General features: G+C 36.6%; 3 protein-coding genes across 8 annotated transcripts; 2 read left to right on the forward strand and 1 right to left on the reverse strand.

The window, feature by feature from the left end:
• Nucleotides 1-1082: 1082 nt before the first annotated feature.
• On the forward strand, nt 1083-5852 carry LOC131002547 (protein MAIN-LIKE 2-like). Its single transcript, XM_057929019.1, has 7 exons — nt 1083-1431; nt 3033-3148; nt 3236-3880; nt 4045-4212; nt 4293-4682; nt 4753-5340; nt 5601-5852. Exons 1-6 carry the CDS (start codon nt 1401-1403, stop codon nt 5308-5310), a joined length of 1908 nt encoding a protein of 635 aa, XP_057785002.1. The 5' UTR covers nt 1083-1400; the 3' UTR covers nt 5311-5340; nt 5601-5852.
• Nucleotides 5853-13627: 7775 nt separating this feature from the next.
• On the forward strand, nt 13628-20986 carry LOC131002556 (condensin-1 complex subunit CAP-D2). The gene is made up of 17 exons (XM_057929028.1): nt 13628-13819; nt 13893-14242; nt 14449-14609; nt 14692-15874; nt 16032-16223; nt 16938-17594; nt 17694-17870; nt 18193-18260; nt 18350-18572; nt 18658-18757; nt 18855-18970; nt 19051-19108; nt 19373-19524; nt 19641-19842; nt 19931-20086; nt 20171-20264; nt 20694-20986. Exons 1-17 carry the CDS (start codon nt 13681-13683, stop codon nt 20695-20697), a joined length of 4032 nt encoding a protein of 1343 aa, XP_057785011.1. The 5' UTR covers nt 13628-13680; the 3' UTR covers nt 20698-20986.
• Nucleotides 20987-21559: 573 nt separating this feature from the next.
• LOC131002567 (uncharacterized) lies at nt 21560-26067 on the reverse strand. Of its 6 annotated transcripts, none has more exons than XM_057929061.1 (8): nt 25826-26067; nt 24774-24937; nt 23841-23946; nt 22895-23080; nt 22290-22772; nt 22113-22196; nt 21958-22036; nt 21560-21776 (listed from the first exon to the last, which is right to left on the reverse strand). In XM_057929061.1, exons 2-7 carry the CDS (start codon nt 24819-24821, stop codon nt 21975-21977), a joined length of 969 nt encoding a protein of 322 aa, XP_057785044.1. In that variant the 5' UTR covers nt 24822-24937; nt 25826-26067; the 3' UTR covers nt 21560-21776; nt 21958-21974. The 6 variants fall into 6 exon arrangements, with proteins under 6 accessions (XP_057785044.1, XP_057785025.1, XP_057785037.1 ...); XM_057929042.1 differs by having other exon boundaries at nt 21560-21781; XM_057929054.1 differs by having other exon boundaries at nt 25798-26067.
• Between the last annotated feature and the right edge of the window lie 115 nt (nt 26068-26182).

The following is a 26182-nucleotide window of genomic DNA, read 5'->3' on the forward strand; positions in this document are numbered from 1 at the left end:
TTCTTTCTATTTGTTAAATTTTACAACTCTTTTGTTTAAGTATGTGTATGAAAAATATTTATTTATCTATTATTATTTTTATTATTATTATTATTATTATTATTATTATTATTATTATTATTATTATCATTATCATTATTATTATTATTATGTAGAATACTCTATAATAATGTGTATATTAATTTTCATTATTAAATAATTTAAAATAATTTAATAATTATAATTATCATTACATTTTATACACAATTAAAATTATATTTTTAAATTTAAAATTTTATTGAGTAATTGATATTTTATTTTTAAATCATATTTTTTATTTATTTTTATTTTGATTGTGTTTAATATTTATATATATTTATTTAAAATATCATTTAATTTCGATTTATTCGTGCATCGCACAAATGGACGAGATGCACGAATAGACGCATACTAATATTATAAAAAAGTCAATTTTCTTTTTTGGGTGCCAATTTTGATGGACGCGATTGTTCATTGGTTGGAATTAAATTTCCTTCACATAAACTACAAACATCTCAAATCAAATTTATAGTCTAAAATCAATTTGACACAAAAATCCCACCTTAAACAGTTACCTCATTGCATCATCATTTTTCTAAATCAATAACGATGAAATTGGAAACTTGGACGGATAGGCTCTCTATCTTCTTAGGAAAAAGTGATACAAGTTTTTTTAAAAAATTGATGAATGTATTAGAAATAATTAAAAATAGTGAAAATGTGAATAGTAAAAATAAATGAAGTATTTATAATTTATAAGCGGTGTGGGTATTGTCCAAAAATAAGGAGAAAAATTTTTGGTGGACGTTTCAAAAAGAAAAAATTAAAAGTTTTTTCATGAACGAATGAAGCATAATTTTTTAATATATTAGGGTGCAATTGTAAAATAATTGAACCTTAATAATATAAGGATGGAGTATAATTTTTCATATATATTAGGGTACAATTGTAAAATAATTGAACCTTAATAATATAAAATGGTGTTATGCTAAAGAAAGGAATATAAAATGATGTTTCCCATAATATTTACATCTTTTAGCCCAACCCAAGAGCTAAACAATTGTATATTTGAATGTAAAGTTAGTGGGCTTTGTTTTTGTGGTGGTGCCCAACCCAACAAGTGATACCTCCCCTCTCTCTCCCTCTCCCTCTCCAATCCACCACACTCTCTTCTCTCTCTCCAGCTGCAGCGTCGTAGTCGTCGTCTTTCGTGAAATCTCTATCCGCCGCTGCACTCCTCTACAAACCCATTTTCTATCGCAATTACTTTTGCACTTGCTCCCTTATTTATCGTGGGAAACACCAAAATTGCTTCAATTTGACCGCTATTTTGGGAGGTTTCCAATTGGAATTGGACTGACACACAGAATCAATGCATTGATATGAAGTCTGAAGATTATTATTCCGCCTCCAGTGAGTTTTCTAATCCACATTTTAGCAGAACGAATGGGCCGATTCGATGTTTTTTAGTAATAATTCCTTATTTTTTTTTCTAGTTTTATCGTCTCATTCTAGAAGATGGAGGTTCTCTGTAAAACTTTGTATCTTAGAATAGTTTTCTAATAAAATCCCAAGAACCTTACTGTTCTTAGGGCCTTTCTTGAAAAGGGTCTTTCTTGACGTGCTTGCCCGACGCTTTACAATGAAAAGCGACGTGTTTGCTGCTTGTAATACCTATTGCTGATAGGATGCAGTTGCTGATGTTGTTTTTTGAATCTTTCTCATCATTTATCTCCATTTTAATTGTTTTAGCTGTTACCACTATGCGTTTGTACATGGGTTATATATGATCAATCATTCTTTGCATATCTTTTGCAGTCTTGTGCAATTAAAAACTGGTTCAGTGAGACTGCTACAGAGAGTCTAAACCACGAATTATAAGTTGCTGTTTTTCTTGAATGCTGAAATAAAAGAGTCTTGTACTTCAGGTTGCAACATAAGATTAGTGGTTGTAGAGATGTTATCGGTCGAGTTGAATTAGGGAAGTGTGGATGGCTGTTGTGGGATTTCAGGATGCTGAAACACACATTAATCGAGAAGGTTAAAAGTCTGGTTGGCAGCTTTGGTGTTCTTTTGAGCATATTTTGTTTCTGTATCTTCAGTTCCTAGCTCGATTAGCTCATGAAGATGCAGAAATTTTTCAAATAGCTTGAGTAAATGCAAAAATCAAGATGATAGCACCTGCTGAGAAGCTCTTTAGTTTCGTTAGAGAAATATTTTGCGGTGACTAAATGGGGACCTTGTATATCTTTTCTCCTCAGTGTTCTTACTTCTTCTGGGATATCAAGTGTTATGAAGCACTTCATTTGGAATAGGATGTTATGATGACCGATCTGATGCCAACATTTTAACTGCCTGATTCAACTATATAATTCTTCTGTGAAGATCACAGAAGTTATAACTTAGGACAAAATTGGTTATGCAACACGTAACTGAGTGAAAGAAGTAGCCTAGACTACAAGGCTGCCCAGAATTAGGTCAAATATTTAGCATTAGTGATGCTAATATCCAATGAGGTCAGCAGTAGTTTCCAAGTAAAGGATCTGAGTTGATTGAATGAGTCGACAGACAAAAAATCTCCCCAATTTCAGCTAGTAAGCCGGCAATTCATAGATGATCCAGGAACACAATTTCATAATTTGACTGTAGAATTGGGTCTTTTCGTCTTTGAAGTAGGCATCACTGTTGTTTATGTTCCAGTTTTCCAATTCACACCTAATAAAATCTGTTATGTCTCACTTATGATAGTATCTGCTATGAAACTTTAAAACATCTGAGAAACATATTTCTTATGATGTTCTTAAGTTCAGATGTGTATAAAGTATGAACCCGAGCAACATTTTCCCATCTATTTGAAGTCTTTAAGTTGATTGTGTCTTTCCATCTGGGAATCATATTTCCAAGAATTCCTTGTTACATTCAATAGTTTCTTCTTTCTATCTTTTTTTTTCAAAAAAAAAAAAGAACTGCGGTGACTAAGATATTCCTGGACTGCCTTTCTGCATTTTGGACAGATGTAACTACTTATAGCAACGTGATGGATTATTATGCAACCAACCCCGGACCAATTGATGATTCTGTTTTAAAAGATCAAGATAAGCATGTTTCAGCTGCAGTTTGGGAGGGACAGGTATCGATACTCTGCAACTTCTCTTCTTCTGTCTTGTTTTTGTAAAGCTTTTATAGCTTGTATGCATTTTAATTTTAATTTTTATAGGAGAGAGGCGCACTTCGATGCCATGAACATACTTCAAAGCTTGATCGTTGGCTACTTACTGAGAGACAAATTGAATTAGTGAAGAGAGCTGGTTTTGGCTATTTGAGATTGATCCCCGCAATTAGTCTTGATAATCCACTCATATCTGCTCTTGTGGAGAGATGGAGGAAAGAAACGAATACATTTCATATGACTGTAGGAGAAATGACCATAACACTCGAAGATGTTGCTTACTTGCTTGGACTTCGAATCGATGGCGAACCAGTAATAGGTGTAACGTACACCACCTGTGATTCAGTGTGTATTAAATATCTAGGTAAAGCACCGGATTCAGGGTACACGAGTGGTGGGATGGTGAAGCTGAGCTGGCTAAAAGAAGCTTTCTCTGAATGTCCCGAAGATGCCTCCATTGAAAATGTCGAGCGCCACACTCGTGCTTACCTTCTATACCTCGTTGGCAGCACGATTTTTTCAACCACCACCGGTAATAAAGTGCCTGTTATGTATCTCCCGTTATTTGAGAATTTTGACGAAGCTGGGAAGTATGCATGGGGTGCGGCAGCATTGTCCTTCTTATACAGGGCGCTCGGTAATGCCTCCCTTAGATCACAAAGCACTATTAGTGGCTGTTTGACGCTACTACAGGTGACGTAAAACTAACTCATTCAGATCCTTTTCCTTTTGCAGAAAAGATACTAATCCCCCCATAACTCATAATGTCACTACCAGGCAAACACTTCAACTATGGCATTTATTTAAGAAAAAGTCTGAATGATAGGCTGCAACGGTTATGCTGTTCTTTTTTGCAGTGCTGGAGTTACTATCATCTCAATGTTGGTCGGCCTAAACTTCATCACGACCCGATCCATGAATGTTTTCCTTTTGTGCTTAGGTGGAAAGGGAAACATAGCGGTCCAACCTCAAATCGCGATGTGGTCTTCTACCGCAAAGCTTTGGATTCTCTAAAACCCACCGATGTGAGTTTAGATATGCTTGTACACAATCAATCTTCCTGTTTTTTAGTCAGATAATGGATCGGTACTGCTCTTCCTTGTAGGTTGATTGGTGTCCGTATGCGAATATCAGCCATACTGTTATACCAGAGAGTATCTTAAACCAACTCATTCTTGGAAGGTCCAAGACAATGTTGATTTGCTTCGACAAGGCAGAAAGACACCTTCCAGACCGTTGCCTACGGCAGTTTGGCATGCATCAAATGGTCCCGGAAGAAGTGCAACATTGGGAAAGGAAGACTCGTGGTGTCGATGGTGGAGTAGATCTATCTGGGAGAATGGAGGCGGAGCTAAATGAATGGGCAAATCGCCGTTTCCACATTGTGGAGGCTGAGGAAGAACTCGATGAGGGTGAATACGCTAACTGGTATTCAAGAATCACGCGGAGACTGGTAGGAAGGCCTATACCAATCTCGTCGGAGTTTCAGAGAATGGTATGTAAGCCTCTACCTCACATTTCAAATGATCGTTAGGGTAATATACGTAATTCAATATCTTTTTCAGAATGCTGCATTGAGGGACATTGCACATGTAGCAGATACCCTCTCGACACACGGAATGGACGACCAACAAATACAGTCCGTTACAAGAATCAGGTACATCGCACACGAATGCCTTAGGGATCACGCTGGAACCTCAACCCTGGCCTTGGACAACTCGGAGAGCGAGGTTGTGAAGAAGATCAGAGGGAAGGAAAGGGTGAGAAGAAGGGGTACGAGTAAACGCAGACGAAAAGATGATCCTGAGGAATACTACGCTTCCAGCATGCATATCCAATTATATCACGTGCCCAACGAGGTTGATCACGAACAACATATGTGCCTTCCAACGATTCCTGGTCACACCTTATCGCCCACTCAGAGAATTGATGGTGTGACGGGATACGATGCCACTAACGAAGTCGACCAGCATGAAGTTGAAGAAGTCGACGAAGACCAGCTTTCTCATGGATCGGAAGAAAATCCATGCGAGCCCCTTGCTACTGTTGGTGTTGTACAGCAGCCCTCACTGGGAACTAGTGAGGATGTCACCCACCAGAATGATTTCAGTGTCACAGCATAGTTAGTTGACTCAACTTCCAAGTCTTTTGAGGTAAATATTCTTACACAAAATCTTGTTTTTGACCGTGGAACAAAAATCCGTTAAGACGGTACTAGTGTCAGACTGTGAAATAGGTTAAGAGCGGTTATGAAGTACTTGAGTCAGATAGTCTAACGGTCAATATCCTTTGTACAGTACTTGCGTTAGACCATTTGATTGTTCAAGTTCTACTTGTTCATTTTAAGGTTGTATGGATAGACTTTTGAATGAATTTGGAAAATTTGCTTATGTAAACATCTTGATTTATACAGGAAATTCAAACTGGAGACATGTGGGCAGCAACTGTTGGGGAGTTTCCGACTTGCTCGGGGATGGCAAGCTTCCTCGAGTGGTTTTGTATTTTGAATGTGTTTGGGCCTCAACTCAACCGTGTTCACATGTAGAACCATTGATAGGTTTCTGTAATTAAATCTGAAATCCCTTTTTTAATAGGAGTGATGAGATTGTTGGTTTGGTTTCTACAATGAGATTTGATTGAGCAATCACTAAACATTTTCTCAAAACCGTCTTTGTAAAGGATGGAAGAATCCAGAGATTTGACGTTGTTCATCTTAATTGCTACCAGAAAAGAATATGGTAAAAAGAGATACTCAATAACAAAGACTAGTATTATACATAAATGAGTGATTCAAAAAATTTACACACAACTATTCTGTCCCTCATTATCAACCAAAGCACACACAAACTCTATAACATGGACCACAGTTACACACAAACTAGTGAATCATCAATGGATGTGGAAAGCATTGACATCGGGGCTTCGGAAGGAGTCGGCGATGTCGTCGGCGACGAAGAGGCAAGAAGCCACCAAACCACTCAATGCCAGCCATATCATCCTCGCCATCCACACAGTCACGCTCCACGGCATCGCCATCGCAGATCGATTTTTCTTCAGGGGAATTTTATCCAACAAGCCCGCTTCGCTCAATCCATCTTCACGAAGAATTCCTATTACCCAAGTAGACCTAAAGGATTTTTATAGGGTTTATTTGGATCATTTCCAAGATTATCACTATCTCCCTCTCGATCTCGAATTCTTCTCCAAAATAAATTTAGTCCACGAATTGAAGAAATAATTATTCGAGTTGGGATTGCGGGGCAGAGAGATGAATTTGATCTCTGTGTATGTCTATAAATGGTAAAGTTTTGGGGGATTCTGATATGTTTAGAATTGGATTTTTCTTTTTTCTTTTTGTGTAGCAATTGGATTACTGTAATCGTTAGTTTTTGTGTAGCAATTGCGTTTTCACCCGTTGAAGTCAACTCTGCAAGACTGCAATGCCGCCTCGCATCGTTTCTAATCTACTTTCCAAATGAATCTTGTGAAAAATTCCATCATTTGTATTTTTATCTTTTTGTGGCAGTTAAAATTAATTTTTTTAAATTGAGTATTGTATCAATTTTATATAAATATAAAAATATTTCTCGTGCATTGCACATGTGTAAATACTCATATAATTATATAAAGAAAAGAGATGGAAAAAATAAATAACTTTATTTAAAGCATCCACAGTGGTGCTTCTCCCCTGTGGTGCCACATAAACATATTCTTCAATTTTTAATTTATTTTCCAATTTTCTACGTAATTCTACCCGCTTATATTTAATGAAAAACGAAATGGAAAAAACAAACAAGTTGATTTTCAAAAAAATGAAACAAACAAACAAGTAAATGCAACATTAGCCATTTTCCCATTGCCCCATTCTCATATCGTGCAGTTGTACAACATAGGTCAGTGTTGTGGTTTTTTTTTTTTTGCTTTCAATTTTGTGTTGTACGCGCGATTAAGTTAAGTGTCGGTGGACTCCACCAAGTTCACAACTTCCTACCAAACAATATTACTCTTTTTTTCTATCATCTATCCTCACGTTTTTCCCTCATTCACTTCCCCTGTAATGGTGCTTTCTCATCCATGTCATCAACTTCCCACAAACTTTTCATCATTATGAATGTCCTTACGTGCAATGCATATTACTCGCCGACTAACTCCAAATCAAACTAATAAAGTGTCTCGAGTTATCAATTAATTCAATATCTTAAAAATTATATATAGTTGGATGTTTTTTTTAGTTGGATATTCCTCCATCCAATTTCAACAGACCACCTTATTTTACTTGAATCATTTCAATAGATCATTACTTGAAAAAAATTCAATACATAACAAAGAATCCAATATAATTCATTATAACGCCCTTTTGGCTTTTGAGATTTTTCATATGATGAAAATCAATAAAGCCAAAGATATCATGGTGTGTTTGCTTATAAATTAGGTATGGCTAAAGCGTATGATAGAGTGGAGTGGAGTTTTCTTGAGTCTATGTTGAAGCATCTGGTTTTCACCATTCTTTTGTTGACTTGATTATGCGATGTGTTTCATCTGTTTTCTTTCAGTGTGCTAGTTAATAGTTTTCCAGGTAGCTCCTTCACTCCTTCCCGTGGCCTTAGGCAGGGTGACCCTCTGTCACTGTTTCTCTTCTTATTATGTGTCGAAGCTCTTTCTGGGCTGCTTCGATAGGCGAAAACTAGACAACTGATTCATGGGGCTCGTCTCTGTAGAACAGCTCCTAGAGTCAGCCATCACCTTTTTGCTGACGATTGCATTATTTTTGGGATAGCAAATGCGAAAGAGGTGGGGGTGGTGAAGGAGATTTTGAATGATTATGACGTTATCTCTGGTCAGAAAGTAAATCTTGATAAGTCCACTATCTCTTTTAGTGGAGGGGTTCCTGTTTCGAAGCAAGTGGAGTTATCAGGGCAGATGGGTGTTGCACGGAGTGAGGGACGGTCTCCCTATCTTGGTATCCCTAGTATAGTGGGTAGATCAAAGACCGAGATTTTTCAAATGTTGGTTGATAGAACAAGGAAGAAAACGAAGGATTGGAAGAGGAAACTTTTATCGGGGGCTGGGAAAATTGTTCTTATTAAGGCGGTCCTTCAATCCATACCCACATATCTTATGAGTTGTTTTGCGATTCCTGATCAGATATGTCAAAGACTCAATAGTGTGGCTGCAAGTTTTTTTTGGGGACAAAAGAATGATGAACGACGTATACATTGGAAAAGCTTAAAAAAAGTTATGCATGGCCAGAGGTGATGGTGGGATGGGATTTCGGGATTTGACGCTTTTCAATCAAGCAATGTTGGCAAAACAAGTTTGGAGGATCTTGATGAATGATTATTCGCTCCTTGCTCGATCTCTCAAAGCACGATATTTTCTGCGGACTGACATTCTCTTGGCAAGTAATGCTCATTGCCCATCTTTTGCATGGAAAAGCTTACTTGTAGGGCGTGATTTGCTAGTGGAAGGTATTGCGTGGAAGGTTAGTAATGGAGCAAGAATCCGTGTTGGTGTCGATGCGTGGATCCTGAATGGAAAGGGTCAGTTTTTTGCTGCAAGGGTGTCGGCGGATCATGCAAATCTTAAAGTTCAAGACTGTTTATGTGAAAACTCTTATCGGTGGGATAATGAAAAAGTTGCTGCCTTATTCCAGCCTAGGGCCAGATGGAAAATTTTATCACAGCTTGGCGGCCTTGGGCATGTTGACGATAGACCTTTTTGGCCCCATGGAAAATATTGTTCTTACACTGTCAAATCGGGATATTGGCTGGCGATTAACCTTCGAATGAGATCGAAACCGTCCGCCTCTGATTCTCATGGGGATTTGTGATGATGGGTCTGGGGCTTGGTGAAGCATTTTATGTGGAAATGCATGGCGACTGTTCTCCCTACTAGTTTGGCTCTAAGAAGTAAATCCATTGATGTCGATCCGCTTTGCAGAAGATGTGGGATCGGGGAAGAAACTATGGAGCATGTTCTCCGGGACTGCTCTTGGAGTAAAGTGATGTGGGCAATTTCTCCCCTTCGGCTGCCACCGTTCCCTGAGGATGAGGTATGTTCGATCCATGATTGGTTTGATAGGATTAGGCGCCTTCCCCATAAGGAGATTCATGCACTCTTTGTTGCTCTGGCCTGGTCCCTCTTGGTATGCAATGAATTGTTTGGTGTTTCAAAGTAAATAGATTAGCCACCAAGAGTGCTTGCTGATGGGAAATTGTGCGTTGTGGCCAAAACGTGTTTGTGAGTCTCCTCCTCAAGCCAAACCAGGACGTGTTTTCTGCTCTAGACCTGGGCAAGTTAAGGTCTCTACTGATGCAGCTATGGATGTGAATGTGGGTGTTGGTATCGCCGGTATCATTCATGATGATGATGGCACAGTTAAGGGATGCAGGTATGGTATGACACGAGGAGCTTTTTCGAGCATTGAGGGGGAAGCTCTGTGCGTGTTGGAGGGCTTCCGTTTGTGCGCTGAGCTTGGAGAAACCGATGTTATTGTTGAAACGGATAATCAAGCTTTGTACTGGAGCATGGTGAAGCGAGAGATGGACTTCTCTTATCTGGGCGACACTCTTCGGCAGGTTTTTGGGATGATGGAGCTGCTACCACACATCACTGTCAATTGAACTCCAAGAGAAGGAAATGCAATGGCTGATTCTCTTGCTCGTTATGCTTTAACTCATGTTTCGCCTTTTACTTTTTCTGGGACTATCCTTCTTGCTGCTGTTAACTCTTTGATTGAGTTATGATAAGTTTTCTCATTTTTCTAAAAAATATATATATAATTCATTATTCACACTATATATAATTGGGCTACGGATAATTATTCAATCTCAATCGTCACACACCAATTCCAAAAATTATCTCTGACATTTTATTAATTGAAATTAATTTTTCTCTCCTACTTATCTTGATAAATACTTCTTCCGTCCACAATAAAACTTACTAAATTTCATTTTTGGAACGTCCATAATAGAAATAAAATAAAATTTTTCTATTTTTGGACAATATCACACCGCTAATAATACCTGATTTATCTTTACTTTTCACATTTTCACCACATCAAATACTAATTACAACACATTTTCACCACTCTCATTACATTCAACAACCTCGGTTTGAAACCCTTGTCACTCCCTCCTAGGAAGATTTAATATGGACGGAGAAAGTATACCTTAAAAAATGTCACTTCATCTGTCCAATTATATCGAGACGTCCCACTAGTAATGTCTCATATATTTTTTAATAAAAAATCAACTATTTTAAATATTATTAATGGTGTGCCCAACTCACTTTATACACCAACTCTCTTAAAATAATTACTCCATCCGTCCCACTCTAATCGGCTCGTTTTCCTTTTTTTTGGACATTTCACTATAATATGCTCGTTTTTCCATTTTGAGTAAAAAAATGTACTTAATTGGCATGGACCACACCACTTTTCTCCTATAAAGTAAGTTTCTTAATCTCTGTACAAAAAAAAGAGTCTATTAGAGTGAGACTAATTAAGTATTAGATATCTTCCATCAATTCATTTTATACGCTAACTACATTTTTTCTTAATGTTCGTGTCTAAAAGTAATGGGACGGATTAAGTATATTTTATCTTCTGTTTTATCATATTTAGTTGTAGATTTTTCATGTGGTTAATTTCAATGCAATCTTCATTTAAAAATTAGGAAAGTGGAAACTTATTACTCCATCAGTTCCATTCTTAATGACATGTGTTCTATTTTAAGTTGTCTCATGATTGGATCAAATCAGGGGTTCATTAACAATGTAATTAAGACCCATATATAAGCCTAATGTATACCCTAACCCTAAAATATTTTCGACCCCTCACAAATCATAATTCTCATTTCATAGTCCTCTTTCTCTCTCCCTCTCCCTCTCTCTCTTAACAATTTATTCGCTGCCTTTCCTTTCATCTTCTTTGTCGTCTTCCCTTCCCTCTTCTCTTATTCTTCGTCTCATTTTTTTTTAATCTCCCAATGAAATCGACTGCGACGAAGAGGCTAAGTGTGATAATGTCATCTCATCATATTTGGTTGTTCTATTTTGGCTCCCTTTCTACTCTATTCTTCTTCGTCGCTTCCCATTTCCTCTTATCCTCGATGGTGGTGCCTACGACTCTGCGGTTTGAGAGTTTCACGCCCCACAACCTCATAAAAATTGAGGGGAAAAGCTTTGTGTGCAATTGAGGGTATTGTTGCTTGACGACGTACAGTTGCTTGGTTGTTTGGTAATTGAGGAAAAAACTTTGCACATAATTTGATTTTGAAATGCTTACTAGTGTACCTCCTACGCTATGCACAACGAATATAATTTTAGATTCACGTAATGTTGAGTTGGGTATTAGATTCAACGGCCAATTTATGAAAAAATGGAGAAAATCGATTTAAGAGCTAAGAACAAAGAAATTGAGTGCACAAAAAAGAAGATAACATTTGTTTATTTGATTTCCTCCTATGAAAGAAATGACTTGTTTACATTTAATCTTAAGGGGTCTATTTATAGTCTATTAATTAGATACTATACTAAGACCCATTTAGTATAGTTTCGAGGCCCAAATAATAATATATTTGAGAAGTGCAAATCGTTGGTTGCCACATGTTTAAAATTTGCATTTATGTAGTTATAATATAAATATTTCGCTTTCCACTTTTATTCTGATTCCCCTTTAGCTTCAGATCTGCGGCTTTATCTTGATGTTTCGTATTTTCGCTGAAGTTAGATTTCAATATATTTAAGTGCCCAATTTCATCCCCATCACGTAAGTTGTGTATATATATGCTTTATAATATTAATATAAACTAATAAAATTAAAAATTTATACCAAATTTATTATTTGCAAAGTGATCTAATATTTTAATATAACCTAAATAATTCGTATAAAAAATATAACATGTGTTTATATATAGGTATAATTTCATTTATATAGGGAGTTTATCTAATTACACAAATTAAATCAGATTTATCATATAAAATAAGTTATTTATGAATTCGCTACGTAAATTATGAATTTGTTGTGAAAATGCTTAATTAAATTCAACCTATGAGGTTCAAACTCTGGACCAAAAATTTATTCAGTGAAGATATAATTCCAAGGTATAAAAATAGTTGTTATTAAGCATATTGGTCCTTGACAGACCATATCTCAACACATTATTTTGAAATATTAATAGACACGTAAAATATCCAAACTTAATTTAGTACTTATAAAAGATAATTGTACGAATACAAAAAAATACATACATTAATAGAAAATAAAAAAAGTTATCATATTTAAAAAGCAACAAATTTTTTGAACAAATTCAAACATGTATGATTTTATTTATCTCTTATAACTTTTGATTCAATAAAATTCATTTAACTATAAAATTTGAAGTATATAAATTTTAACTATAAAATATACTTCAAATTTTATAGTTAAATAAATTTGATAGTGTGTTCATCAATAATTAAATATTTAATTTTCAATTAACTTAGATTAGTAAAAAGATTATTTAATATTGAATTAGTTAGCTTATTTGGAGAGACAACATCACAACAATTTAATTATTTAATTTTATTTATTTATATCTTTTTGAAATAGAAGGATTTGATTTATTTTTAACATAAATAATTTAATATTGGTTTTTTGCTATACCAAACTCATTTTGTTTGCCTCGGATATTAGTTCATAATTTTCGACAGTTTTGGGACAGTAGCTATCAGAATTTTTGTACAGCGAATAAATGCATAGAAATAAATTTTGTTGTCAGTTTTTTCCCCCCAATATTTTCGATAGTTGGAATTAGAGTAGTGGGTGTATTTTTTTCCAATTCCAATTATATCCTTGCAATTGAAATTATTTACATTTGCTTTACTCTTTATATATATAAAGATTCAATTTTTTCAATTTCGTGATTTGATTATAAAATTCCTTGTTGCTTGGTAATAGAGGGTAAATCTTTGCGTGTATTTAAACTCTAGTCGAGCATTATGTGTGAATTTGATTCAGGAGGCCAGGGTGGTTGAGTTGATGATGCCGACCTCCGTTGAGCTTCATCGCTTCTTGTCGCACGAAGAACGGGAATAAGAGAAATGCAATTGGGTTGTAGACTATATTTAACTACACTAATAGAAATCTAATCTAATTACCATTACAAATTCTACCACACATTCTCTTCTTAATTTTAATCTTTTAAATACTGCCCAAAAGCAATGTGACATAAATAATGGACAGAGGAAATATAAAATAACAACACAATTTACAAAAAATAAAAATGAAGTTCATAAGCAAATTAAATTTCCGGCCCATTTTAGGCCCAATGGACAGTTATAATAGTCTAATTTATTATTGGGCTTTATAAAATTGTTTTATCGCCGAAAAAAAAAACTCTAAATTGTTTTCTGCGCATTTATAATTTATCTTCCCGCTCTTCAATTCAAAGCTTCAGAGTTCAGATTTCATTTCAAACTTCTCTCTCTCTCTCTCTCTCTCTCTCTCTAAAATGGCCCCACATTTCGTCTTCCCTCAAACTCTTACCTCCCTCGAAGAAGACAACGGCTCCGACAGCACAAAACTCACCGTTCAAAAGCCATTTCCTATTTCCTCTCTCCGGCCGCCGGAGCTGGAAGAATTTGTGAAAGGTTAGCTCTTCCCCTCATTCATCAATCGAAAATTTCCACCTAAATTAAAGCGTTTGTTCTGCCCTCCGAACAGGGGTTTCCTTCGATTTGTCGGACAAGGAGCTATTCTGCGTGGAAGAGCAGGAGGTTTTCGACCGCGTGTATTCGTTGGTAAAGGGTTTCGCCGGCCTCAGCCTCGGTTGCAAGTTCAATTTAGTGGAGGCATTGAGGTCCAATTTCAGTGTATTGTTGCCAAATGTCGACTCACTATGTCGGCGTGTGTCCCTCTCGCGGGAGGAGGGGAGTGATGAGGCCGATGATGATCAGTTGGCTGCTGACAGAGTGGCATCACATCGCAATGCGTTTAAGATTTACTCCTTTTTCCTTGTGCATATCGTGCTCATCGAGGAGTCCAGTTTGGGCTCGACTAATAATGCAGCTAAAGTAAGTGCTTTATAGCTTTAGCATATTTTTGAAATTTTGTTATGAATATGAAACATTGCAAATTAACTATCAAGCTTGTGCATGGCGCTATTTCCTCTTTTTTTTTTTTTTTTTTTTTGAATTTTACTTAGTCCCTGAAAGGAAGTAAATTGTTTTGATTTCTGATTGAGATAGGAAGTGTTTGTAATCTTGTTTCTATGGTGTAGGGGGTGGTTTATGGTAGGAAGAAACAGCCTGTGAATTCGTGGAATTGGGATGCTCAGAGAGGCCGAATACTGAGTTTAATTGCAAACTCATTGGAGATCAACCTCTCGTTGCTCTTTGGTTCATGCGACCCTGATGAGAATTACTTATCTTTCATTGTGAAGTAAGTGGAATAGTGCTTTTCATTTTGTTTCATAACTTGGCAAATGATGATGACATCTGATGTGTAACATGGCTTGTTGTAGAAACGGATTTTCGATGTTTGAGAATCCATCACTGCTAAAAGATCCTGATGCAAAAGATGCATTGTGCCGTATAATTGGGACTTGTGCTACTAAGTATCACTACATAACCCAGTCATGTGCTTCCATTATGCACCTGATTCATAAATATGATTTTGTTGTCACTCATTTGGTTGATGCTGTTGCTGGAGCTGAAAAGAAATACACTGATGGAAGCCTGGCTACTACCCTTATCCGGGAGATTGGGAGGGCAAATCCGAAAGGCTATGTTAAAGATTCTGTTGGGGCTGAAAATATTGGGCGGTTCCTTGTAGAGTTAGCTGATCGATTGCCAAAGCTGCTTTCAACTAACATTGGCTTATTGGTCCCTCATTTTGGTGGGGAGTCGTACAAGATAAGGAACGCACTTGTTGGAGTGTTGGGTAAGTTAATTGCAAAGGCCTTTAATGATGTTGAAGGTGAGGTGAATTCAAAATCTATACGTCTTAGAACAAAACAGGCCATGCTAGAAATCTTGTTGGAAAGGTGTCGTGATATTTCAGCTTATACCAGGAGTCGAGTTCTTCATGTCTGGTCTGAATTATGTGAGGAGCATTCTGTCTCAATTGGTTTGTGGAATGAGGTCGCAGCAGTGGCTTCTGGAAGGTTAGAGGATAAGAGTGCAATAGTCAGAAAATCAGCACTTAATTTGCTTATCATGATGCTGCAGCACAATCCTTTCGGACCTCAACTTCGAGCCGCTTCTTTTGAGGCCACTTTAGAGCAATACAAGAAAAAGTTAAATGAGCTCTCACCAAAAGGCCCCCTAGAAAATTCAGATAAGCCGTCGTCAGATAATGATGTCTCTGGTGGAGAGAGTGGGGTTGAAAATGAAGAGTTTGAAGAAGACTCCAAAAATCAGGATAGTTTGACCGATAGTTGCGTAGCTGAGGTGGCAGATGGGGCAGTGCAGGTGGAAAGCTCTGTACCTGATGTTGGGAATGTGGAGCAAACCCGAACGTTGGTTGCTTCACTGGAGGCTGGCTTGAGATTCTCAAAATGTATGTCTTCTGTTATGCCTACCCTTGTTCAATTAATGGCTTCGTCATCTTCAAGTGATGTCGAAAATACTATACTTCTGCTTATGAGATGTCGACAATTTCAAATTGATGGATCAGAAGACTGTCTTCGCAAGATGCTGCCCTTGGTAATTCCTCATCACGGTCATAAGTATGATTTTTTAAAGCATAGTACAACCTCTTTCCTTCTATAATACCCCCTTCCTCCTGCCAATCTTTCTGTAAGCTTTGTTCTAAAATCCTTTATTTAGGAAATTGATATTTCTATCTCCTGGATGCCAACAGGCATTTTCTCAAGACAAATCAATTTATGAGGCTGTTGAGAATGCTTTCATCACGATATATATAAGGAAGAATCCAGTGGAAACTGCTAGGAATCTTTTAAATCTTGCCAGAGATTCAAATATTGGTGATCTTGCATCTTTGGAGTTCATCCTTGGTGCCCTGGTATCTAAAGGTGACATAACTGCAAGCATGGTAAGCTGCTTTCATTCACAAGAAGCATATGAGCTGAAGGACTGCTTGTTGTAGTGTTGTATCACATGAGTCTCTTGGCACGAGATTGGAATAGGTAGCAGAAAATTGCATTTATATGGGAATCTGATATATATTTGAAAAGCCTTAACCCACAACAGGCACAACCATCTGCCTAGAACCACCTTAGCTGCCCTGTGCATGATCTGGCTGACTAAGCCAAAATCGTGGGACCTCAGAGCTCCTTAGGTTGCATACGGAACACTGCTTATGCACGAGATATTCTTTTTCGGAGAGGTTGATATATCATTTATTTAATTCTATCAGAAATAAAATTAGGCATTGCATTAGTGGAATTTCTTAAATGAAGGGCAGATCAATATATCAGAATCACCTCTTCTTGAATTTTTTCTACTGACAACAGTAGAGTAAGAAGATTGTTGGATGAATTTTTAGGCTCTTACTTTGTTATCTGATATTCTCCTTCTTGATTCTTCTCTCAAAGAAGTAGGCATTGCGTTAGTTGAACTTTTAAAATGAAAGACAAAATCAACGGTATATCAGAATCGCCTTTTCTTGAATTTTTTCTACTGACAACGGTAGAGTAAGAAGATTGTTGGATGAGTTCTTAGGTTCTTACTTAGTTATCTGATATTCTCCTTCTTGATTCATCTCTCAAAGAAGATTTTTTTTCTGACACTTGTTTCTTTTGCCCAGTTATCAGCACTTTGGGATTTCTTTTGTTTCAATATTGATGGAACTACTGCCCAGCAATGTCGTGGTGCTTTATCAGTGTTGTGTATGGCTGCAAAAGCTTCACCCTCTATTCTTAGCTCTCATCTTCAAGACATTGTGGACATTGGATTTGGTCGTTGGGCCAAAGTAGAACCGCTGCTTGCTAGGACAGCATGCTCTGCACTTCAGAGGCTGTCTGAAGAAGACAAGAAGAAGCTATTGTCTACTAATGGAAATCGTGTATTTGGTATTCTAGAATATTTAATATCTGGCTTTTCAATTCCAGAAAATATATGGTATGCTGCTGCAGATACAGCAATAGCTGCTCTTTACATTATTCATCCAACTCCTGAAGCTATAGCAGCGGATCTAGTAAAAACATCCCTCAAGTCTGTTTTCAATTCTAGTGGAGGAAGTGAATTGCAAACTGATATTGATTCTCCCAGTCCCAATGTCCTTGCCTCTATGCAAGTTGCAAAGCTTAGCAGATATCTGTTTGTTGTTAGTCATGTTGCCATGAACCAATTGGTTTATATTGAATCTTGTCTTCGGAAAGTTCAGAAAGCAAAAGCCAAGAAAGAGAAAATGGATGCTGAGAACAAGAAACTTGACGTCAATGCAGAATTCGATGCACAAATGGTAACCAGGCTTTTGATTGTACTGTGTTGTGCTGACAATATTGTTCTAGTGTCACTACTTGTTTAATCTTTTATCTTATGGGCTGTTCGTTTCATGCAGGATGATGGAATCAGCTCTGAATTAGGTCTTGCAGCTTCTGAGGATGCAATGCTTGATAGCCTTGTGGAAAGAGCTGAGAAGGAAATCATTTCTGGTGGCAGTACTGGAAAGAACTTGATTGGGCACTGTGCACCTTTTTTGACTAAACTATGCAGAAACTTTAGTTTAATGCAGAAGGTGATTTCATTTTCATATTAGTGTTTTTGATATGTTGGAGAGGAAAAATGCTTGATTCCAACCTGCAACCACCATAACGGTCAGAGGCATAACCATCTAATAGGCTTTTGACAACTAACAACTTAGAAAGATGGGCCATCACGTTCATCTATTTATCTATTTAATATTAATACTGAGAAATCTGCTATGCATAAAAGAACCATCTGCTAAGACATTTTATTTCCCATATGAGCAAGATTAACTTATTTTGAAGTTGCATATTTTATTCTTTCATTCCCATTTTTTGGTATGATGAACTTATGTAAGCTCTCCCTCTTTTCAGTATCCAGCACTGCAGGCATCTGGAATGCTTGCTTTATGCCGTTTAATGATAATTGATGCTGAATTCTGGTTAGAAAAAAAAATGCTCATTTACTTGTGTCTCATGTCCAAATACAACATGCTTTACCTTTTGCCATCATATCTTGTTTACTTCTCAGTGAGTCAAATCTTCAACTGCTTTTCACTGTTGTGGAGAACGCACCATCAGAAGTTGTCCGTTCAAATTGCACCATAGCACTTGGTGATCTAGCAGTCCGCTTTCCCAACCTATTAGAGCCATGGACAGAAAATATGTATGCACGCCTTCGTGATCAATCGGTCTCTGTTAGAAAGAATGCTGTGCTGGTTCTTTCTCACCTTATATTAAATGACATGATGAAGGTTCAAGGAGCTGTCTCATCTCACCTTTTCTTTTCCCTGTTGACTTCATTTGTGGTATTGATCTTTGACTATTAAATCTTTTAAGGTGAAAGGCTACATCTATGAAATGGCCATGAGATTGGAAGATGAAGATGATAGAGTCGCAAACTTAGCCAAACTATTTTTTCATGAGCTATCCAAAAAAGGTGAACTTATAACACATTTATGCATTCTTGAATAGTACTGCTTAAACACTTCTGTATTTTAAGTAATGGAGAATAATTGAATTCATTTTCATTGCAGGAAACAACCCTGTATACAATCTACTTCCAGATATCCTGGGAAAGTTATCCTCCCAGAACTTGAATGGAGAGTCTTTCTGCAATATTATGCAATTTTTAATTGGCTCCATCAAGAAGGTATTACGAGCAAAGCTTCACCTTTCATTTTGCAACTCGATTCTTGTGTGTATGTTTGCTGATCTATTGTGTATTCTCAGGATAAACAAATGGAAGCTCTTGTTGAAAAGCTTTGCAATAGGTTCACTGGCGTCGCAGGTATGGATTATTCCACAATCGGCTATTATTTTTATTCCTAATGACCACAAACTTCTGTTGCTCCTGAGGGTGCAGATGTTTGTCTGAAAATCGTTAATCTCTGTGGTGCTGCTTAGCCTATAAACTTATCCGAAAAGGATTATTGATGAACCCGGTGGTTTGTTGGATCAGATAGAACCAAGAAAAAGATTGTTTGTTTCTACTTTCTTGATAATTCAGCGAATGATAAGTTGATAACTAATGGTACTTCTGCTTTTGATGCAGATGTCAGGCAGTGGGAATGTATTTCATACTGCCTTTCTCAGCTAGCATTTACTGAGAAGAGCATGAAGAAGCTTATGGAGTCTTTCAAAACATACGAACATGTCTTATCTGAGGACATTGTCACGGAGCATTTCAGAAATATAATCAATAAGGTTCTGACTTTTGATGTAGCTCACTCACTTATTTTACATTCATTACATTTAAAAAAATAAATAAAAATTTCATAACTAGAGTTGTTGCTTCTTACTTTTACCCAATATTCTTTCAGGGAAAGAAATTTGCCAAACCTGAACTGAAGGCAATCATTGAAGAGTTTGAGGAAAAGATTGATAAGTACCATAATGAAAAGAAGGAGCAGGTACTTACTGAAAAGAATGCACAAGCTCATCAACAAAAGGTTAATAACATAGAAAGCTTTGTTGCAACCAAGAAAGAAGTAGACGAAAGTGGTGAATCTGAAATCACTGAAGGTAGGTGCAGTGTTATTCATACCAGAAAATTTCAGTATTAGCTGTTTCGCTGGAAGTGATTTGTGATCTCGCTTCTGTTATGGAACAGGTGAAGTAGAAAGTGATAATTCTGAGGAGGAGGCTAAAGTGCTTCATTCAAACTCAAAAGCAACCAGATCAAGAACACGTTCAGAAGTTTCTAGCGAGGTGACAGAGTTGGAATTGGAAGATGATGAAGTCCAATCACCTTTTATTCCTCAAAGAGGTTATACAGGCTTAGAACTCTAATAGGAGTATTATCTTTGTTAGGGTCCAGTGCAGCCATAGCTAAATCATTTGCTGCTTGCAGGTGCTTCTAAATCTACAATGAAGAAAACCAGTATAAAATCTGAAAATATTCATCCCGACACCTCCATTAGAAGAAACACAAGGTCAAAACGAAGGTATCTCACTCTCTTCTTAGTTCTTACACTCTCCCCTCTCCTAATCATCATCCATGCATGGATTTGCAGTTATGACAAACATATCAAACATAGAGAAAATAGTCTAGTAATGTCTTCACTGTACTTGCTCTATAAGCATTTCTGTTAATGATGCATGATCCACGAACTTGTCTGATTTCATTATGTCTGAGAATTTGACGACTCAGGTTGATAACACAGTTGTCTATGCACTAACAAATCATAATCAGAGAAGCTAGCTGCAAGAATGACTGTGATTAGGAGCTAACTATGCCATTTCAAAGCAGTCTTGATAAACCCAATTTGTCTTTGTTATCTTTACTTTGGCTACCTGCTACGTGTGAGAAAACAAGCTCCATATTCCCCATTTGAATGGACAAAGCTCTAAACAGAAGTTCATGATAATTGCAGGTAAGCAGAAGCTTCAGATGATTCTGGGCACGTATCATGTTAACAGAGGCTATTGTGTGAGAAATTGTGAATGTGTTGTGGGTATTCCTTTTTGTCTGAAATCTCACCTTTTCAGTCTTTCCTTCTGAATGTCATTACATCAAGCTTTTCTTATGTATAGCATATAGCAGTGTAGGTGATGGCGCCATTCACATTTGTCAATCAAAAAAATTGCCACAATTTTCTTTTTGATCAATCCATAAAAAATAATGTTACTCTCATTTATAATAGTAGGGTCCATACAATTTTATTCACATTTAAAGTTAGACCCTTATTTCAATTATATTTTATTAAAACTCGTGCCATCTACAATGTAACAATTTTTTTGTGGCTAGAGAAAGTTTTAATTAATGCCTTGAGAAATAAAAGAAATTAAAGCGAGGGGTATAAGTATAAAAGGGGTTATGTTAAAAAAATATGTGACGTTGAAAATTGTAATTTTTATTCGAACTTTCAATTAAGTTTAAAAATATATGAACTTATATATTAATTGCAATTTTTATTTAAATTTTACTTCTAGTGAAATTAGAGCTTAGTTCGACTTTCGAAAGTTCATAAGTTGGCATACCTTATTGAGAAACATAGAGTTTTGAACATATATGTTGCAACTATTAGTCCCCATCTACGCCACATATGAACTTTTGATTGTCACCTATACTCTAATCATGTTGGAAGTCAATTTAAATGATAATTGCAATTAAAATACATTATTTTATTGATTTAATTGAAAGTTCAATTTTCACCAAAATTTGTGTATTTTTTGACCATAACCCTAGAAGTACAAAGCATAAGTTTGAAATTGAATGCAAAACTTTACACTTCGACCATTTGAGATAAATAACGATAATAAAATTAGCTTGCCTGATCAAAGTAAACAAATACAAGCCTTCGCTTGTAAATCCTACAAACTCTTCATCACTGGGTAATTAGTTATCTAAGTGAACATCAACAAAATGTACCTTTCTATTCATTTTAAATCATCAACATTCTCTAATTCTAGAAAAAAAAATTTACATATATAAAACTCTATCCAAAGCATGCAATCTGTCCTGCAACCACAAAATCAAGAAAAACAAATAAATTAGATCGAATAAGCAAAATAACCACAATAGAGCAGAAAATGAGCTCGCAGACACATTCTCTCATATGGCATACTAGTGTGGCTGTAAAAGAGAGGAGATAAGAATATGAAGATGCGATAACCCTGAAAGTTAAAGAGGAGTACCATTTGTAAGAATTTCCTCAGTTAGTGCCAAAACCTTCGTAAGTAAAGCCCCCTGACAGTGTCTCTAACCTCCTATAGTCTGCTCATGAGTTAAACGAAAATATGAGCATTTTGATCAAACCTCCAAAGGAGACATGTGCACATGGATACATTACCTTGGTCTACTGGCCTGATATTAGGGTTCAACAAGTTCGTATTTGTTCCCAGGTACGGGGATCTAGAATAGCTCTCTAGTATATCTGAGGAGATAATGTACAACATACACATCATAATATGTAAAATAAATTCCTCAGCTGCGTGTGTGTGTGTGTGTTAGAGAGAGAGAGACCTACCAGTACTATTAGAATAATCAGCTGTCAAGTCTGATAAAGTATGGTTTTGAGTCATCTGTTCCACCCCGAATGAATTCATCTCTGTCTCCAACATAGACTCATTGAATGATTGTGAGCAGGATTCTCCACCATTAAATGGAGAAATTGATGTTTCTCTAATTACATTATGAGATTCTGCATAGTTATTGTCTGGAACAAACATAACTGGGGAATTGCCTGCATAAACACCTTCAGTTTTGATGGTCCTCTCGTTGAATCCTTGCATTATTCCTGCATTTGAGTTCTGAACCCTTGGCATGTGGGGATGAAAATCCATCCTTCCAGCATGACCCGGAAAATTGGCTGCAACTTGCATATGTTGTTGCAGTGAGTAAGTGCCGTTAGTATAACCATTAGGTACAACACTGACCACCGGGTGCATGTTTTTCGACTTTAGAGATGGTATATGAGGTTGTGGATCTCTGTAAGCTGTGTTCCTGTGTACTGTCAAAAATTTAACAAAAAATAGTACTTTTCAAGTCTTATTTTCAGTACATATTGTAGCAGCAAATGTGAACTGGTCTTCTCTATAATCAACAACTTCAGACATTTAAAAGCATGCTCACTCGAATGATGAGTCTGAGATCCATTGGATAGAGGAGCCAACGAAGCTCTATTCTGACTCATCTGATGCATTAGCTCAACCTGTCTCTCGAGCAACTGATTGAATCGCAATATTTGGTCCTTCACTGTCAGCTTTGCATAATATGCCCTGAAAAATTCCTGATTTTCTGCTTCAAGTTTCTGCCACACTGCAAAATTGCCAGATGTCATTCTATTATTTTGAACATATAGCAGTTATCAATAAATTGATAAAGAAATCAAGCCCGCACAGTCAAGCTCAGTAGCATGATACATTTTCAGATGATGCATTTGTACATAACAATGTGGTTTTCTAATATTTGAGAAAAACTAACTCACCACCCACCCACCCACGTAGCTCCATATAATACTACTAAAAGCCCATCGAGTCCAGCTCAATAGCTATGTTTTTTATGAACGCAATAGTATCATGATCAAATATATCAATATAGCAGCTAATTCATAAGAAGAGATATATGCTTCCAGCTAATTCATTATGACAAGATTGGCAACCTAAGGCACGGAATTGCAATTCAGTCCGAAAGAAGAGACATGAAATTAGTAATTACACTGCCAGAGGCAACAGGAGGGAGGGGATGGTCTATGGAAGGGGAGATCTTGAAAGATAAGTGGTAAAAAACAAAGAAGATAGTGAAGTAGCACTATAATTTGTTCAATGTTTCAAGAAGCCAGGTAACACATTTAGTATCGATATCCGCCTTGAATGAAGGTTAATGAATTAGAATGCATGTACTTCTACAAAGTCACATACATTGCAGTTACGGATATCACATTAATTATTGAGCGTTTCAGTTGTGGGAATATATATATTTCTTAATGTTCAGAAAACCCATATGGAGAATCTTAATAGTGATAATCACCACGTTTGCAGGAAGAAATAAGAAGACAGAACAAAGAAAGGAGATTTACCGAGTTCAGTAAAATCAGGCTCGATTTTTGCCTGATGGTACAGTGTATTCACAACTTCCCTCTTGGTCATGTAAAGCTGAAGACACCTTTCTATAAGATTTTGAACCTGATACCAGGAGAAGCACAAGGTTTAGCAATGATATCAGAAATATTTGCACAATAGTGGAAATGGGTATACAACAACTGAATACTAGTCGAGTTTGCTCAAAAATGCTAAGATCAACCTAACAAGATAAAGGTCACCCTTCTTATTCGTACTAATCAAGAGGAGGTCAATAGTAAGTTCACCAGTCATCTGCTTCAAACACTATTTTTAACCCAGTTAGAAGTAGCCATCGACAGTGTAGAAGACTATTGAGATCGACATTCTCCTATATAAATCAATCCTGGATTACATTCTCTCTAGGCAATTAAAGCACTGCTACCAATTTGCGGTACTCATGTAATCTTTATCATAATAACCAAACAAGAAGGCGATATTCTTACCTAGCGCTATTTTTTCAGGAAAAAAGCTTCATATTATTAATTCAAAACAAAAGCTAAGTGAGGTACGTGTGCTGCTAGTTTCATCACTGTCAAACAGATTTCTTAGCTCTTTGCTTCAAAATGTGTAAGGTACCCAATGAGACAATCTCTACAAACTTAAAGAAAAACCATATGATTCACGAAGGTGCCCTGGGGGATAAGAAACTATGCGAAAAACTTCGGTTCACATTTGCCTTGCAGTATGCTTCTAGAATAGGAAAACAGTTGGAGCAAAAGTCATCAGAATCTGATGTCTTGAATATCAACATATCCCCAATAAATAATTTCAGTTGAACTATCATCTTTATCATTGTTCTTACAAATATTTTTTTTAAAAAAAGAACCAATGTGAAATACGGAGCAAACCAAAAATAAAGCATTTGAAACGGATCAAGCCAGAAAACTTACCAACTGTATATCCTGTAGAGAGACTTTTCTACCATCTCCAGTAGACATTTTGCAAGCACCTCAAGTAGAAAACTATATATTTAGCTGGTCAAGTTTACCATGTCACAGGTGAATCACAAAAGAACAACGCCAGATGTTTCTTGCAATTGAGCACTCGATCTAGCCTGAAAATTTACACAAAATAATAAAGTAGGTTAGCGTGCCTACTAAACCCAAATAAGGTAAAAAACAGCTGGGGTGGTCACAAATATTAAAACAAAGCTATGCTATGATCAAGGACAGTATCGAAATTGATGACACACTAATCCTTAGCAAACATGTTGAGCAATATGTTGTTTTCCTTTTTCATCAACGACATCAACATTAAACTTTAATGCTAATGGGGCAAAAAATCATTTTCATAAACAAACCACGCTTATTTTTCTAATTTTTTGTTTCTCAAAACAATGATTCTTGATCATTAGTCTCTTCTTTCTCACTATCTTGATCATTAGTCTCTTCTTTCATGTTTTAGACTGCATTTTCAACAAACACATAACATTCGCCTTATACCTGACTCATAAATGAAAAGGGAAATATTCCTCCAAAGTTCCAAACACATCCTATCTTATATCTCATAACTCTTCCTTCCCCTAAAAAGGTGAAAGAATTTCTATGAAACACTTCACATGCATACCTAAGCACATCATAATACCGATATTGACCAGCAAGAAAACAAAAAAGGAAAAAAAAGAAAAAGAAAAACAGAAAAAATTATTCCACCTCCACCAAAAAATCCACATATCATAAACAAGAGCACCATAAAAACACCAAATTCAAATAACACAGAATTCATGGCAGCCTTTCAAACACAAACACGATCACAACTCAAAATAAACAATCAAACAAACAAAAGTAACTACCAAAAACAGCGCCGCAAACGGAAAGATCGCGCCATAATATAAACAGAAGGCGCGCATGCAATTGCACATGAACGTCAAACGAAGCGAAACAAAGTAAAACCCTCGAATAAATTCAATAATACCTCGAGAATTAATTAAAACCTAGTTCACCTCAAAATCTGTTAGCGTTGCCTTTTCTGTTGCCGAAATTAAAGAGAGAGAGAATATTTATTTTTTCCTGGAGAGAGATAAAGTGATGGAATGGGCCGCTAATTCAATATTTTCCTGATTCCAGAGAAATATTCGCCACTGCCAATACAGGGTACAGCTGCTGATGCGCGAGGTACAGCGGCGGAGTCAAAGAGGAATCGAATTTTGTGATCTTCCACTCCATGTACAACTCTTTATGATATGTACCAAAAATAAATTCTGATGGTGGGATTTCGAAAAACTGGGCTTTGGTGGGCCCGCTAGCTGCGGCGCACGGTTTGACTGGGACGCTGCGTTTCATTGGATCCCAAACCATAT

Source organism: Salvia miltiorrhiza, chromosome 1 (genome assembly GCF_028751815.1).
Source record: "Salvia miltiorrhiza cultivar Shanhuang (shh) chromosome 1, IMPLAD_Smil_shh, whole genome shotgun sequence".
Lineage (NCBI taxonomy): Eukaryota > Viridiplantae > Streptophyta > Magnoliopsida > Lamiales > Lamiaceae > Salvia > Salvia miltiorrhiza.

Bases quoted from the DNA above. Each gene is read 5' to 3' on its own strand.
- LOC131002547 (XM_057929019.1), top strand. From the start codon at position 1,401: ATGAAGTCTGAAGATTATTATTCCGCCTCCA. The intron at 1,432-3,032 runs GTGAGTTTTCTA...CATTTTGGACAG, and splicing joins AGATTATTATTCCGCCTCCA to ATGTAACTACTTATAGCAAC. The intron at 4,213-4,292 runs GTGAGTTTAGAT...TCTTCCTTGTAG, and splicing joins ATTCTCTAAAACCCACCGAT to GTTGATTGGTGTCCGTATGC.
- LOC131002556 (XM_057929028.1), top strand. From the start codon at position 13,681: ATGGCCCCACATTTCGTCTTCCCTCAAACTCTTACCTCCCTCGAAGAA. The intron at 18,758-18,854 runs GTGAACTTATAA...TTTTCATTGCAG, and splicing joins TCATGAGCTATCCAAAAAAG to GAAACAACCCTGTATACAAT. The intron at 19,843-19,930 runs GTAGGTGCAGTG...GTTATGGAACAG, and splicing joins TGAATCTGAAATCACTGAAG to GTGAAGTAGAAAGTGATAAT.
- LOC131002567 (XM_057929061.1), bottom strand. From the start codon at position 24,821: ATGTCTACTGGAGATGGTAGAAAAGTCTCTCTACAGGATATACAGTTG. The intron at 22,197-22,289 runs GTAGGTCTCTCT...TTATCTCCTCAG, and splicing joins TGATTATTCTAATAGTACTG to ATATACTAGAGAGCTATTCT. The intron at 22,037-22,112 runs GTAATGTATCCA...ACTCATGAGCAG, and splicing joins TATCAGGCCAGTAGACCAAG to ACTATAGGAGGTTAGAGACA.